Source organism: Fistularia commersonii, chromosome 18 (genome assembly GCF_037954325.1).
Source record: "Fistularia commersonii isolate RoL2024-O1a breed Wild chromosome 18, RoL_Fcom_v1.0, whole genome shotgun sequence".
Taxonomy (NCBI): domain Eukaryota; kingdom Metazoa; phylum Chordata; class Actinopteri; order Syngnathiformes; family Fistulariidae; genus Fistularia; species Fistularia commersonii.
In genome coordinates, this window is record NC_141301.1 from 4,481,918 (window position 1) to 4,499,370 (window position 17,453).

General features: G+C 41.4%; 1 protein-coding gene across 1 annotated transcript in view; it reads right to left on the reverse strand.

The window, feature by feature from the left end:
- Positions 1 to 5,854: 5,854 nt before the first annotated feature.
- Positions 5,855 to 17,453, reverse strand: part of LOC147224216 (beta-1,3-glucosyltransferase-like) — a 115,265-nt gene continuing 103,666 nt past the window's right edge. The window contains exons 13-16 of the mRNA XM_086164957.1: positions 10,087 to 10,186; positions 9,592 to 9,711; positions 8,702 to 8,846; positions 5,855 to 6,441 (exon numbers count right to left, since the gene is read on the reverse strand). Of these exons, the coding sequence (XP_086021083.1) occupies positions 6,274 to 6,441; positions 8,702 to 8,846; positions 9,592 to 9,711; positions 10,087 to 10,186 (533 nt within the window). The 3' untranslated portion in view covers positions 5,855 to 6,273. The remainder of the gene's footprint in view (positions 6,442 to 8,701; positions 8,847 to 9,591; positions 9,712 to 10,086; positions 10,187 to 17,453) is intronic.

Genomic DNA, 17,453 nt, shown 5'->3' on the forward strand with positions numbered 1-17,453 from the left:
ATGGCGGCGTGCCTGGGTTAAAGAGTGTTATAAATTACGATTTTAAGAGAAATTACAGTTCTTCGTGCTTTTTTACCAACACGTTCAAGTATGAGACAAACGATGAATCGTATTTATGCCAGGTGGGTTCCCTTTAAAGAGACAACTGTGTCGTGATTTGGTACACAATGAATAAAATCGGACTTGACTCGACTCTAGGATCTTTGTAAAGATGTCAGGCCGAGGGTGAAAAATGTTCTGCCGGAAAGCTCGTCAAGATTTTTTTTTCGAGCTGCAGTAATTTTTTCAATTCCTTTCTGCCGCTCGAAGATGAATTGTGCGGCTCCGGTATTGAGATAATCAACTGCAAACCAGAGAAAGTGCTCGGCTAAAGGTCGGGAAATGAAAGCGAGCTACTGACAGACGAGGAATGTCTGGACGGATGTTTTTTTTTTTTTTTTTTTTTTTGGAGATTCAGGCCAAATCTGCAAAGCGACGGCGAAGGAGCAAATTAAAAATGCATAGCTCTCGAGTGTCACGATTATTTTGCTGCAGCGTTTTTTTTTTTTTTTTTGGCAGAAAAAAACTGATCGGCGACGTGTGAGAAAAATTGAACGATGGCAGCCTGAGCCCAGATGCTTTTGGACGGACATTTGTCATGGCAGTGACGGCTGCCGCTTGTCTCGTCCGCTCAGTTTTGAGCATTCGCCGGTTTCGACAGCAAACCCTCCGGGCCGCGGGGACCGACTCGAGTCCAAAACATCTCCAGCTGAGTCTCACCACGATTTCTCATGAATCACAATCCTGAGAACAACCGGTAAAGGGTAGAACGTTTCTGACAGCGCCAATATTTTTTTTATTATTGGCAGAAAAATCATGCATTTTTTTAAAAGAACTTAATTTCTCTTACTGCAATTTCTGGCCCAGGTTTTGATTGCTTGAGTTCTTCATTAGCAATTAAAGAAAATCCCACTTCATCTGACTGCTTCACGCTTGATTTGGATTTAAAGTGGCTACCTGGAAGGAGCTTTTTTATATGCTGATTAGTATATTTATTTATAATTAATTTTTGCCTTGATCCGGGAAGCAACAAATGACGTTTGCGTCTCAGTGGGTTGGTGTTGGCGCATCAGTGGGATAAAAAGAGAAAAAAATAAATGAATTGAACATTTAATACAATCTGTTAAATCAAAATTCATCCTTTTGAAGGTCATCGCAACTGAAAAGCAAATGATTTTGTCCCCAGGAGTGCAGCAGATTTGGAGGGGGACTGGCTATGCTCATTTACAAACAAATACAGAACTTAAAAAAAAAATAAAATTAAATAAATTAACTATGCAGGGAGATTTAGTGGATTCGAAGTGTGCAAAGGCAACTGGAGGGTCCAGGAGTCTGGGTGAATATTTCAACAAGGCCGAGTGTTGGGCTGTGACACACATCATATTTGACTTTTCCTTGAATACCAAAAACTCTTACCGTGTCTATTTTCACAAAGCCTTGATCATTTTTGTCTTTTCTATTTTTTTTTTTTTTTTTGTATTTTGATGATTTCGGAACAACTCAGAAAGTCTTTTCATCTGACTTCATTAAAATCCAGGTCTTTTCATACCTCGGAAAGTCGCGAAGACTGTATTAATTCACCTGAATTGTCACAGCATGCGTGCATAAACAAATAAAGAAAAATAATAAAATAAATTAGCAAACATTTTTCACTCTTGACTCTCATCAAAAATGCTGAAAATCACCAAGCTAAAAAAATTAGATACAAAAGAATAAAAAAAAAAACATTGAAAAATACTAAGTAAAGAAATTAATATATGCAAGTAGATCATTATATTCAAATCAATAATAATACGATAAAAATAGAAAAATTAATGAATAAAGACTGAGATGTAAAGATTTTTGGCTGTAATTGAGCACCAGTGACATTTGCTACAGACTCCATCCATTCTTCTTCTCAATCAACCTTCTCCATCTAACCCTATTCTCTGTATCCTCCTCTCTCACACCGACTAACTTCATATCCTCTCTCCACAAATCTTCTCTTTGGTCTTCCTCCAGACTTCCAATTCCAGCATCCGTCTACCAATATATTCTCTATCCCTCCTCTGTACATGACCCAACCATCTCAGTCTGGCTTCTCTGACCTTCTCTCCAAAACATCTAACATGTGCCGTTCCTCTGATAGACTCATTCCTGATCCTATCCATCCTAGTCACTCCCAGAGGGAACCTCAGCATCTTCATCTCCGCGACCTCCAGCTCTGCCTCCTGTCTTTTCGTCATTGTAACAGTTTCTAGTCCATGCGGCATCGCTGATCTCACCATTTGTCTTGTACACATTTCCTTTCATTCTGGCTGATAGTCTTCTATCACATAGTACCCCTGACGATTTTCTACACCCATTCCAACCCACTTGAACCAGTCTCTTCACCTCTATTAGGTTTGATTCACATGTTTGGCTTTTGCAAAAGTTTTACGCTGAATGGCCTTCCTGACGCAACCCCCCGGCCTCATGGAGACACCGATTCGCGCTGCCCTGAGGCTGCAGTTACAGACTCTATCCAATAAAATAAAATAAAATAAAATAAAAAGTAAAGACTTGTGTCTCAGCGAAAGATGTTTCCGGCTGATATTTAACAGGCTTTCCGGCTCCTTCCAGACCCTTTTCATTTAATTTGTTAGTACATCATTAATTTAAAATAAAAAATAAAAAAATAAAACACAAGTATTTGCATAACTATGCACCAATTGTGATTAGCAAAACAATGAAAACTCAATACCCCCCATCCCCTTTCTAGATTACATGTTGTTTAGCAGACAAAAGTGGGTCATAACCTCCTGGGAGGGTGAAAAAAAACTGCCATCAAACAATCAATCAAATTAGTCTGATTATACATTTGCTGTGTTTTATCTGCAGAGAAATTCCCGAGTTGCTCACAATGTCAGCGGAGGCACTTTCATTACTGTCACTTGGGGTCACAACCAATTTCATTTGAAGGAAACGCGTGAACCCGTGGGGTATTAGACGGAGACACCAAGGGTTTGTTTGACGTTCACGTCTTTAGGTGAACAAAATGAATGATGGTGAGGTCAGAGACTAAAATCAGCAGAAAACATCAATTCTACTTCTACATTCCTGGGCAGATTAACCAGCACTGATTTTTTTCACGTTTTAGTCCCTGGAGGGATTCAACGTGTTTCTTTCCCATTTCACAAATGACTTTGCTTGACTTCGGGGTGCATCCATATTAACTTTTCCCCATTAGCCTCCTATAATGAATATACACATTTTGCATTCATAAATATGGAGCGGGTATTTCCTTTTGTTCTTTCGTTGGAATTCTGTTCCTACTGCATGACGTAATGCAATTGTCGCCATAAGTTGGAACTCACATACCAAACATAAGTACCTATGCCACTCAGCTAAAGCTAAAGCTAAAGCTAAAACTAACACAGTGGTGTCATGATTTAGGACCTAAACACAATGTATAGTAAAAACAAGAAATACATTTTAAAAAAGTCTTATGACATAATGAAAGGCCACAAAAAACACAAATGAAAGAAGGAAAAATTAGCACAATCCAATATGGGGCACATCTGACAAATGTAAACAAAACCACTACTATGCCGCTAGATGAGGTATTCATCCGCTCAGCTAGGCAACTAGTGGCCAAAATTTGTTTCAGCACAAAAGCCGTACGTCGGAACGGCAGAACAGGAATTTCATAATAGAAATAAAGGGAGATGGTAACGTGACCGGGAAACGCCATTGGTTGAGCACTTGTAAACTGAAGATTGTCCGTATTAGTTTAATCCATTGACAAGACGAAATGTGTGGAAGTAGGTCGGGATGGAGTCAACATGGACGAGTCCATCGGAGGGACAGCATGTGTTAGAAGTTCTGGGGATAAAATAAGTCGTAAAGAAATCATAGGAGTACACTGGATTTTTACTGGAATCTTCTTGGTGGTTAAGTATAAGTTGGCAATCTTATCAATCTTTGATCAGTCTTTTCCTAGTCGTGGGCTTCAAACCATGCAAACCATTGCAAATGTTTAAGTCTTTACAGTGACAATACGCATACAACAACTGATAGATAAGATCCAACAATTCTGTTTTCCTCCCAAAGTCTAAAAACATCCGGAGGGTCAATCGGAGACCCCAAAATTTCCAAGATGTGTGAAAGAGTGAGTAAATGTTTGTCTTGTCTTTGTCTATGAAATAAGTGGTATAGATGTTGAATGAATGAATAAACATTAAGGCTATTATTGTACTGTGTAATGCTAACATTACACCTCAAGATTTTCAATCACAGACTAAAAATTGAAAGCTGCAAGGAAATTTCAGGAGTTTTACTGGAGTAGCAGTGCACTCCCTTCATCTTAATTTTTATAAAGTGGGAAAATATAAGGTAGTAACCTGAGCTATTTTAGATCAGTCTTTCCCAGTCTTGGGCTTACGACAATATAAAGCGTATTTGATATCTTCACGGTGACGTAACACAATCAACAACCAATAGATGAGCTTTAATAAAACCTGGAAAAAAGCAAACCTGGTAGACAAACAATCACCCAGGCGTTCTTGGCGGCAGGCTTTTTGGCGGTATGGCGGATGGCGGAGCTGCGGCAGAACAGCCCGGCCTGTAACATGTCAACACTCAAACACATCACGGCCGAACGGAGAAGGAAAAGCGATGGACTGAAATATCAGAGGCTCTGAAAATACCCGGAGAAAACATTGCATGGTGGGAAAAAAATTGTTGTAATCTTGTTATAATGACCCCGTAAAATTCACAACCTTTGTAAAATCTCAGTCTGTGACCTGGCCGTGACTAAAAAACAAGTCTTGTGAGAAGATAGTTTTCCATGAGTCTTTTCCAAATCTTTTCAAAGTCTTAAGATTTATGGGTAGCATTTAGATAGTTTGGAGATTTGGGTAAAACAACCCGCAGCTCCTGCGGCTCAAAGCTATTTTATTTCAGTTTGTTCATTTTTGAAATGGAATTTTACATTTGAAGATTATGGCGATCTTGTAACATCTAAATAAAATGTGTTAAAATATTTTTGTCGCTCTTGATAAGCGACTGCACGGGCCAGTAAAAGGACAGCATTTTTGGTTTGCTGCTGGTGGATAATTTAAGCTGACCTTTTTTTCATAAATACAAGGAGTACCCAAATAGACATTGAGAATTTTGATTAAAAGTAACCTTCAACTTAACGTCAAATTGTTTTGTTGCATGCAGAGATGTAATTTCGTTTTCTCTGCAGGGTTTCATTAATTAAAAAAAAAAGGCATCATATATTTTGTTTGTACATAGCATAAAGGCAAAAAAATATAATGTCATATGCTGTGTTAATTAATTTTAAATTTCAATGTGGAAATGTGTTCAAAGGGCTCTTTGAGCGGTAAAGGTTGCCGATGCTGAGGCTGAGACGAAGCTGCAGAAAGGACTAGAGACGACGGGCATTCTGGTGGAGTGAAAGAGGATGCTGAAAATAGGGTTAAACGAAGGAAGATGATTCGCTGAGCGAAAGAAAAACAAGAGCATTAATTCAGTCTGATGGCAAACAGCAAGGAGAAGGGTTCAATTCCTCAACGAGTACACAAGGTCTTCGAATATTCGTATTCTCGGACACTTCATTTGCGAGGAAGAAACAAACAAGGACCGGTTAACCGCCTTCATGCAAAGTTCCACTTCTCACTTGACGTTGAAGTCCTCATGACTCCCTGGAAAAGTTCGAAATGAATTTTACAGGCCTGAAATCTTTGTGTTGGTCATGAGTGAGGCGTCCCGACGGGGAAACGTATTACAAAAATGATCCGATGTACCAGACTGAAGGCTAATAAACTCCCCCACCCTCCCCTGCATGTTGTCATATATTTATTTATTTGCACTTTCGTGTCAAAAAAAAACAAACAAAAAAAAAACTTTATAGCATTGTCGGGAGATACGACATCCCCCGAAACAAATGTCCTCGCGTTTTATTTTACATTTTAATCAGTCTCGTCCCGGCGGCCATCTCCGCACGCTACACCGTGGGAATTCAGTTGTGAAAAAAAAAAAAAAAACTTGGGCGCACGCACACACACACACACACACACACACACACACACACACACACGCACAGTTGTCCCTCTCGTGAATTCAACATCGACGATACAAAAAAATTTACAGCAGCGAAGGACACTTCGATTCCGCGTCTACGTCGTCATGAAGCACAAAGACACACCGCACGCACACACGTGCGCACGCACTCGCGCACACGCATCTCAACAGGCTCGCTCGGCTTCTCTACAGCTCCGTCTTGGCGTTCTCATGGATTCCCTCGGACCTCCTCGCCCCCGAGTCGCCCCTGAGCCATTCGTCGAAGACGGCGACCGGGTCGACGTTCCAGTGTTTGTGGAAGGAGATGGGCACCTGGTGAGCGAGGAAGTCTTTGGCGTAGTCCTCCGGTCGCGCCTGAAAGGTAAGAGTCGTGCTTTATCTCCGCTGGGGGGGGGAGGAAGGAAGACGACAAGGTGGGAAATTGCGGGATAATGGACGCCGGGGTCTAAATGGGGCAGGCGTGCTGGGCTGCGAATCGCGTGGAAACGTTTCAATCGACCGAATCAACCGAGGAAGATGATTTCTGTTTCCCCGACCGGCGTTATTGCAAACTTAATTACGTCGACGAAGACTGACGTGAGCTCCTCCCCCGTTCTCGGCTCCTGAATATTGCACGCCGGCCCGCTCGTGCTGTGGACTACCAATGGGCTCTGCGTCGCAGGTTGATTTTCTTCCGCGAATCTCTGAGGGTAATTTGACGACGGGATGCGATCTCGCGCCTTCGCTTGAACCTCACAGTAAAATGCAGAATTGAAAAAAAATGGTAATAATTGAAATTGAAATGATAAATTGCTTCCTGGGCGGCACAGTGACGGAGGCCGGACAGGACTTTCTGTGTGGAGGTTGCATGTTCTCCTGGTTTCATCCTGGTTTCTTCCGCGGTGCAAAGACATGTAATTGCCTAGATTTGTGAATGAAAAGGCGAATGTTTGGATCCATATGATGGGAATGAGGGAGCGAATGTTTGTTTGTCTGTATGGCGTTTGAATGAAAAGGTGAATGGTTGCATCTCTTGTTGTGATATGTCAAAGACTATCTATACCAGGAGTGCCCACACTTTTTAGCATTGTGAGCTACTTTTCAAAATGACCATGTGAAAATGATCTACCTCCATGAAAAATGCTGAATATATATTTATTGTTTTATATACTGAGTATAATTAACACAATAAATGTTTGTGGATCTTGCATAACTGCATGAACCCTTATGTCACACTACAACAGAGTACTTTTTTGGTAAAAACCTTACTCTGATGACTTGAATGGAGTCAGAAGTTAGCAGAGAGAAAAATGACTGCTGTCCTGACTGACAGCAGGGATTTTAGTTCCTTCACCTTTCTCCTTCTCAGCTCAGTTTTTGGAGGGAAGTCGGTGCTGTAGTTTTTATGAACGGTTTGAAAATGCCGCTCCACACCGGCAGATGAGGCGAACGCACTTTGAAAATAACATAGTAAAAAAAAAGTCCCCCTCCCATTCCGTGTTACGTTTTGGTCTTTTTACTCGGTCCAGCTCCCCTACTCATTTTTATACCCATAAGTTTAGAAGACATAAATTGGAGGCTAACTCGCTAGCTTGCTAGAACTCGCAGTTATGTGCACATGTGCGGTGGCGCCTCTGTCAGAAAAGGTCAGATTGGACAGACCAACTGTCATTTAAGAGACACATTTCATAGTGAGGAGTATAGGTGCACGTTTTAATGCCATGCGATCTACCCACACTACCTTTCAATCAACCGGTAGATTGCGATCGACGTATTGGGCGCACCTGATGTACACAATGTGAATGAGCGAGTGAATTGCTTTATGTCTGTATATGAATGAATGAGAGTGAATTGTATGTCTACATGGAATGAATGAGAGGATGAATTATTGTATGTCTATATGTAAATGAACGAGTTAATGGATTTGTCTCTGTGTGTTGTGTAAATGAAAGGGTGAATGGCTGCATGTCTCTTTGAGATGTGTGAATGAGAGGGTGGATGGCTGTATGTCTATGTGAATGAATTTGGAAGTGTATGGTTTTTGTCTCTGTAAGATGTGTAAATGAAAGTGTGAAGGGTTTTTTGTTTCTCTAGGATTTGTGAATGAGAGGGTGAATGAATGGTTGGCTGTATCACGTGCGACTGTACGTCCATATGACACGTGACTGTTTTTTGTGTCTTACATATGAATGAGAGGGTGAATGAGGGTTTGTATTTCTCTAAATTATGTATCAATGACTGACTGACTAGTTGTATGTCCATGAAGTTTGAATGAGAGAGTGAATGGGAGCTTGATTTGAAATGACCTGTGATCATTGACTGAATAGTTGTTTGTCTCCATGTGTCAGGATGAATAGTTGCAGATCCCTAAACACATGAATGGGTGAGTGAATAGTTGTATGTCTATGAAGTATGAATGACCGCAGGTCCCCGTATGAGACCCTGTGATCGACTGGCGACCGTTCCGGGGTGAACCCAGCCTCTCGGCCAATGACATGCCCCGCTTCATGACCCTGACTGCAGATTAAGCAGTATAGATCATGAGTGAATCAATTAATTTGCCTCCCTGACATCAATGTAATTCTGCTTTAGCAAGAAAATACCCGCCTCGCAGAGGTAAGAGTAAATCCCTGACCTGGTGGAACAGCGGACTGTGTGTCGCAGGAAGACCCAGAGCGTTGAGGCACATCCCCAGCACCATGTCGTCAGGCGCGTCGATGCTGTAGCACTTGCAGCCGCTGTTCAGGAGTCTAACCACCGCCTCCCGACTGAAGACCATGCTGGACCGGCAGAGAGGTTGATTTTAGAAATTCCAGCCGGATAGGACATCATCACATTAATCATCAAGTGTTGGAAAAAGACAAGTCGATCATATAATTTTGGGGGGGGTATCTTTGGCACATCTTGTTCGCTTAGGAGGGAAGGAGATGACAACGGAGGAAGAGAAACTCGAGACAAACCGGGAGGAGGAGGTGCGTTTATCTCCGGATCCTCCACATCGCGACATCTCTGAAGAGTCGCAATTACGGAAAAAGAGATGTTCTCGGTTCTGCTGGGGGAGCGGACAAAAAAATGTCCGTGCCGTCCAGGCACTTTTTTTTTTTTTTTGGAGATATCACTTCGGAGCAAACCGGCCTCAGACGTGTTGTCATGTGTCACCACGACTGAAGTGTCCCCAAATAGTCTCCCATGCGGCCTGGCAGCGATGTTTTTTTTTCCCCACCATCCTGACAGCTGACGTCCTGCCTGGGCTCGGCGTCCATTTTAAAAAGTCACTAAGCTGAATTTAAAATCTTTGTTATTTTTTTTTTTTAACTGCATTTTTATGTCTGATCTAGTTATAAATGAACACACCCCTGAACTGATGACCACCTGCACATACCGCCTGTACTTTCAATTTAATTGTTTGTCTTCGGTTGTGCCGTTTGAAACAGGCCGAGCTTTTTAAAATTCATGGCGGCGTCCCTGCACCGAATCCCTATCTTTCATCATAATTCCCCGGGCGTCCCAGGCCGTGGAACTCACCCTCCACCCCCTGTGATGTAGCTGTAGCCGCCTTGGCCGAGGCCGTAGCCGTAGCGCTCCCCGAGACACACCGGTTCAGAGGAGTTGTAACAGCTCAGCAGGACCTGCAGTCTGGGGAGGCTGAAGAAAGCCGGGATCAAAGCAATCACACGTGCTGCAGGTGCATGCACGGACACACACACACACACACACACACACACACACACACACACACACACACACACACACACAAAACACTCGGGAGGCTGCTCTCCCCCAAGGCACCATTACACATCCAGAATCTTCCACGCCAAGGAGCAACTTGACGGATATAAAGTGAAGCCACATGGACCTGGATTCATGTACTGGGCGCTAATATCGAGAGCGCTAGCTTTACCCCGCCCCAAATGATTCATTTTTTTTTAAATATACAAACAAAAATTACAGAAACACAAATCATACGGAATACGGGAATACATATTGGGAATACGTTTTTTGAGGATGCGGAGAACACACCTGATGAGCGTGTCGTCATCCACCACGAGGAGCCACTTGGTCTTCGGGACCTCGTTTCCTAAAAACCTCTCAAGGATCGCAAAGGTCTTCCCGCAGTGGCCTGTAAAACAAACATGTGGTGTTGAGGGATGAGGAAAAAAAAAAAGAAAAATTCAGAAGGACGCGATGGCACAGAGGGTGATTGGTTTAATTCGGAGTCTGCATGTTTTGCGTGTTCTCCCTCCCTGTCTGCATGGGTTTTCCATATTTTTCATTTTATTATATACATTTTTAAAGCTTTATGGCCCTCCCGACACTCTTATTAAAAATTCTGTCAGGATAATTCACACAAACACGACACCGCACATCGTTGAAATTGTGAAATAGAGAAGGCGACATACTGAATGCATGCTATGCACGGGAGATGAAGAGAATGATGCCGAGCCAATCAGAGCCCAGGATACTGAACACCATACTCTAATTGGTTGCCACCCTAAAAAATGCTTATTTTACCATAAAAATAATTGGAATAAGAAATATATAAAAAAATAATTTTAATGCAGAATCACATGGTGTTTTGAAAAATCCTTGATAATATTAACAATATTAAATAAAAAAGTTGAAAAACGCACTACACGAGTGAATGAATGAGGGAATTAAGGTTAAATGACAGTGATGAAAAAATTCGAACAAACATTTAGAAAGAAAGAGAAATAAAAGCTCATATTACACGTATATTACATGATTTCACTTCCACTATATCTGAAAGATACAGAAGAATGGTGCAGAATAACTGCTTTAATCACAATATATATATCTGATATATCATACTAATATTTATAATTGTACATCATAATACACAATTATTATAATGAATCATATTAATATGTAATAGAACAAAATACATCATCAAGTCTCTTATATTGTATTCTGAAAAAAACAGCAACTTTGTGTCATTTTGTTTTTCGCATTGAGCTTTTAACTCTCATGAATATTGCTTTAAGAATAAGAATAAGAATAAGAATAAGAACAATTTTACTTATCCCAAAGAAAATTGTGCCAGAGTTTCAAGTAAAATATAAAAATAGTGACTAATAGTAGCAAATTGTGTAAACAGTAAAAAAAAAAGAAAAAAAAAAGGGTGAGAATAAGAAATACAAATAAAACTATACAGTGTCATCAGTTGGTAATGTGATCGGAGGAGAAAATATATTATTCACCTTAAATTTAGGGCAATGAAACAACTTGTCAAGATCTACCTTCAAAGTCTCAGAAAGGCGGATCATTTTGTATTTTTCTCCAATCAATATTTTTCTGAGGCACATCATCTATGTTTGCGCTTTTCCACAAACCTACGAGAGTCCTCCATGCCAGCAATCTATTTTCGAGAAAGACTGGAAATCACCCTTCATTCGGGCCACATCCGAAATGCATATTTTAGAGAAAACCCTCTTTAAAATGTGAGTCTCCGTGAGTCTGGGGAAGAAAGCCATCGTCTCCGTCCCGACAACTCAAAGAAATAATAATGCGGGTTTTTGGCGTGATGGTCCGGGATGATCAAGCTTTAACTCGGGTGTGTTTGACATGACTGCCGGATGGAACAAAATGTTCTGCCAGCTCTTGAAAACAACAGTGGCGGGGTTGCACACAGCGAATCCGAGCAGCCGGCAGAAATATACCTATCACAATTGAAATATCTGCGCACCGTAAGGGCTGAGAGCTGAGACACAGAACTCCCCGGTGGCAGGCATCACAAAGAACACCCGGGCCTTACTGTTTTATTTATAAGGCACCCAAGGTGTTTTTGCCTGGAATCTGAATATAAAATAAGGAAGGACACCTTGAACTACTGACAGGAATAAAATCCAAAAATCCACTTTTGGAGGCACGCCTCCAGACAGGGGTTACGGGGGGAGTTGAGGGAGGAGGGCCGGGAACAAAAGAAAAAAAAAAAAACTCCAAGTTCAGGTCTCAAGCTGTGAGTGCCATGGAAAATACAGAACCATGCGCTTTCTTGTTGTCACTTTCAACTAAACTGTGGGATCAACTTTTCACAAGTTCATGGAGTCTCTCATTTTGAAGGTTCCAAAGGGCCGTGGATTGACTTACTGCATCTGGCCAGCTTTATTTCCTTTACGAATATTCAAATTACTATTCTGTCATGTCAGCTAGTTCACTCTCTTTCTACCCTGATTGGTCGAGGCAGAAGGCCGACCGCATTGTCATTAAAACCATGTAACTGTGAGTGCTTATTGTTATCATTAGCATGAGATGCTAATGCGTTCGTGGTATAGTGGTTAGCATAGCTGTCTTGTGTTGACCCCGCCAACGCAAACCTGGCCTAGTGTGTCAAAGGATTGGTGTTGAGCACGACCAATGTTCCCTCTAATTTTTCATATGTCTGGGCATACAGACAACCACGCTGAGCACACTGAGGACCGCTGTGAGCAACATTAGATGTGCACGCTGTGGCCACACATCAGTATCAAACCTCGGATCATGGCTTCCATTTAGTCCATATTTTTCCATTAGAAAACTTGCTTACAAAAAAAAAAGAAAAAAAATCTCACCCAGTTTCACCGCTTGTTCTTCTATTTGCAAGTGCTCTGACAGCCGTTCCAAATTAAAAGAACGGCATTTCCTTTTACTTTGGTTTGGTGAGTGGACGTATCACATTCACTGCTCGTTTTGCCATAAGGGGTTAGCATGTTAGCGTTAGCATCACTTAGCGCCACCGCTGTTATTATTGTTATATAGCGTGTATGGGCAGAGCACTTGCGCAAGTACTGTCATTGGCCGTGATTGGCTGCGTAGCGTAATTGCATTGCATCGTATGATTGGCTGGACCCCTGTCACTTGCTGAGTTACACGGCAAAATGTTACAGAAAAAAATGTTATCTCACTGCGCTGGATAGGTTTTCATGTGCGCTGAGCGTGTGTGAGCAGTAAGCAATTGCGCAGCTTAGAGAGAACATTGCCTGCGACGGTTTATAAATTAAGGTTATTACTTTCTTTATATCAGTGCTTCCCTCTTGCGCTCTCTTTTTCTACCTCAGGCAGTCAAGAAAGAAGGCCGCCTGCATCGAGCTGGGTTCTGTCCAAGGTTTCTCCCCGCTTAAAGGCGGTGTTTCCTCGCTGCTGAAGGTGCTTAAGATGCTTTCACTTCAACTTTTCAGTTTATCTTCGCCGCAGTTCATTTTCATCGAGGGTCTCGGACGTTCTGAGGGGGCGCAGCTCGATCTACTGCAGTGGCAGTTAATTCTTTGATGAATATACAGGACTGTCTCAGAAAATTTGAATATTGTGATGAAGTTCTTTAGCTTCTGTAATGCAATCAAAAAAACAAAAATTACTTTTTCATGAGTTTTCTTAAGATGTAAGCTATAATCAGCAATATTAAAATAATAAAAGGCTTGCAGTATTTCAGTTGATTTTTAATGAATCCAGAATGTATGACATTTTTGATTTTGTAATTGCATTACAGAAGATAAAGAACTTTTTTCATAATATTCTAATTTTCTGAGACAGTCCAGTATATACCACTTGCCCTGCGCTCAGGGTCGAGGGGGTGGTGGGGCACATCCTAGCTGTCATTGGCCGAGAGGGGAGATTAAAATTGTTAGTACAACAATTTTCTTCGGGATAAATAAAGATGTTCTTAAACGTGATTAAACAGGACTGGTTTCAGGGCCAATATAGAAACAAACAACTATTCACCCTCTCATTTGTACATCACTGGACTTTGGGAGGTGACTGAAGAACCCGAAGGAAACCTGTACAGCAGCAGCACATGCAAACCTCAAACAAGTGGAGTTAAACCAAGGACCTTCTTTCCGTGAGGCAGAAACACCAACCACCGTCTGGGGCCGGTCACATACAGAGATATACAACCATTGTAAACTTTGCATATACTAAAGTTAATTACGTATCATGTCAACGACAACCACCCAACTGGTCGAGACAGAAGACCGTCCGCATTGATCTGGGTTCATGTCACCTAGAACTTTGTAACTTTTAGCGCTGCCCTTATTTATAGCATTGACGAAGAGAATCAAGTTCAGAAAAGAAGATTTTGATGAGAATCAACAATAAGCTGGACGACTGAGTGCCTCCACAGACATATTATTAGTATGTTATTTCTATTCGCCCTTCTTTTTCAGTCTCTCTCTTTCAACGCTGACTGCTTGAGGCAGAAGGCGAGCCCATTGCTATAAGCGGTAGATGATGAGTCTATGAATATTCAAGCTGTTTTTGGACCATAATACTTTTATTATTAGCATGTGAATGTGGGGTTTCTGTCAATCATTTTAAAGAGTCATGAGACAACTGTGTCGCGATTTGGTACCTTAGTCATTGAAAAGATCCAGAAAAGACTTGAAAACTATCTTCTCACACCTGCTCACATCTAAAGACTTGTTTTAGTCACAGCCTCAGTCTCGGACTGAGATTTTACAAAGGCGGGGAATTTTACAAGCTCACTATAACAGACTATAACAAGATCACAACAATTTTTTAAAGATAAGTTTTTACCAGGTATGTGGAGAGCATTTGCTATTTCAGTCCATCGCTTTTCCTTCTCCACTCGTGATACTTGTGATAGTTGAACTCATACAAGTTGGGCTGTTCTGCCGACAGCTCCACCATCCGCTCCACTTTCTGGGTGGTCCATATTGATCGGGTTGACCTTTCCGTTCTGGTTCATCAATACTGCCCACACACCTGCCACCGATACCGCTCTGGTGATTGTTTGTCTACCGGGATTCCTTTTCCGGTTTTGTTAAAGATCATCTATTGGTTGTTGATTGTGTTACGTCACTGTAAAAACTCAAAGATGTCCGAGAAAACATTTTTTATATCGTTGTAAACCAAAGACTAGGAAACGACCGATCTGTGATTCCTTCTGACTTTTAGTTTTTAGTCTGCGACTGTGAAAATCTTTTGGTGTAAGCCCAGGATAAAGGATTAAAAGGTGAATTTGATCGCCCTGTGCAATACAACTTAGGTTAAGTAATTTACGCGACTTGCTTGACCATTAATAGCATTTACTCCAGTGTGCACCTTTCAAGGTCTTGCATCAGGCCTCCCTTCAAGCAGCAGAGGTGGTCAACATGTATGAATTGAATTAAGAAAAAAAAATTAAAATAAAAATACGTGCTCAGTCAAGCGTGTGTGTTATTGGCAGATTGGGTTTACGGTGACGCCGTCAGAGCCGGTGTATCGAGGCAATATTTCGGGTATATTTTTCCTCCTTAAATTGTCTTACAAGCTGTTCCATGGTTTTAGGATTATTCAATCTAGCCCCCAACCCGCTGAATTTGTTCTGGAGTCAAAAGTCTTTCTTCAGTACACATAAAACCCAGTGTGATGAAAATGAAATAAGATATTTGTAACCGCCCGGACAGATTCCTGACATATCGATGCCTATGAGTGTTCAGGCGCTTCAAGCCTGCTCACGGGGAAGACAGACAGAAGGTAAACATCCAGATCCTGATTTTAACTCAATTTTAATCTCTTCTCTGATTCAGTGCCAATTTTTTGTATTTTACTCTGAGGGACACGAAGCGTGCTCATCCTCTTCTGAGTGCTAAGACAATTTCCGATTCCTTTCCCGATTATTTTACCAATGACGGGTTTTTTTAAACCATAAATATCGGCTACTTTGGACGCTGGATGAAAACCCTGCTGCTTTGAGGAGCTCGGTGAGGTAAGCGGCACGTGCGACGACGGGCCTCGACAGCAGCTCCGGCGCCTGGCTGTCGACCAAATCCGAGACGACGGGCGCCTCCGCGACAAACTGTGGAAACCTGCCAAAACTCCCAAATTAACTTCCAACACTCTTGATTGTCCCCACCGACCGTAAAAAACGATGTGCGGCGGATGGTAAAATTAGAAACCCTTCTCCGAAGATGATCAATGAGAGTGTCTTCTACGACGTTAGCTCTGCGAAAAATGAAAACTATATATTTATATGTAATTTATTAGTCAAAAGGAGCTGAGCCAGTAGAATGAGATCTCAGAGCGAAAAAAGACACGCCGACAGTCGATATACGCGGGGCAGGTAATTTGTCCAGTTATGCTAATGGGGCTGGTTTGAGGAGCCGGATGTTCTCCAGCTGGATTGTTTTTATCAGGGGCAGAGCCGGCTGCAGTACCGTACGGGATTCACCTCCAGCTGGGAAATAATGGTACCAGCAGGGTCATTTTTTAAAGCAAAAGTGTAAAAAAAAATCTATTAGTCGCCTGCATATGTGTCTCTGACAGGACAGACCCTGGATTGTGTCCGATTTCTACGGCGATTTCTACATTCAACAGGCAAATTTTCGAATCCCGTAAATGACTAATTTTCTTGATAACAATTCCAAGTATACACTGCGTGCACAATTATTAAACAAGTGATTATATTGACCATATCATCAGTTTATCAACAATTTCCAACTCCAAGCTGTATAAACTTGAATGTCTATTGGATTCAATGCATATCAGGTAGTGTGTATTTGTGTAATGAGGGAGGGTGTGGCCTAAGTAGATCAACACCATATATCATGGTGTGCATAATTATCGGGCAGATTCTTCTCCTCAGGAAAAATGTGCTGTTGCTATAAAAGGGATTCAATGGACTCTGAAAAGTCAAAAATTGTAAAAAGTCTTTCAGAGGAATGTAGCACTCTTGAAATATCTAAGACAAGCCTGGCCACCCCACAGCTCCCAAGCCGCATGTGGCTCTTACATTCATGTCGAATTTTGTGTTTGTGAACGATTGCGCAGCTTGGAGAGAACATTGTGCATGTGGTGTAAAAAAAAAAAAAAAAACACACAAACACAAAATTTGACATGAACATAACAGCCACATTGCTGCTCAGGAGGCTGTGGTTGCGGCTGCACAAAAAGCTGTTTCTGACAAGATCAAGAAACTGTGAATGGAAGGCTTTTTTTTTTTTTTTTTTTCAAAATTTCTGAAACGTTTATTTGTAAATTTGGAGTTTGTTTTTTTTTATTCTCCCTTTAACAGGTAAAAAGTGAGATGAGAAAATCTTTAGTTGGATAATAATTCTGCATACTGATAGTTGCCTAATAATGGCGCACATATAGATATTCTCTTAAGAAAGCCAAAACTTCACTTTAACTACTTAAATATTCAGGTTTGAGGGTTTGTTAACATTTTTGGATTAACACAGAGCACTGTAGTTGCACAATAACAAAATGAATCCTCAAAAATACAACTTGCCAAATAACTTGTGCACGCAGTGTAATGGCCTGGTGCCTTCATATTTCAAAGAACCCAATCACCCAGTCAGATCTCTCAAGTACATCTGCAACTGTAACTGTTAGTGTTACATTAATTATAAGTATGACATCATTTTATGCCAATCCCTTCCAACCCTCAGACC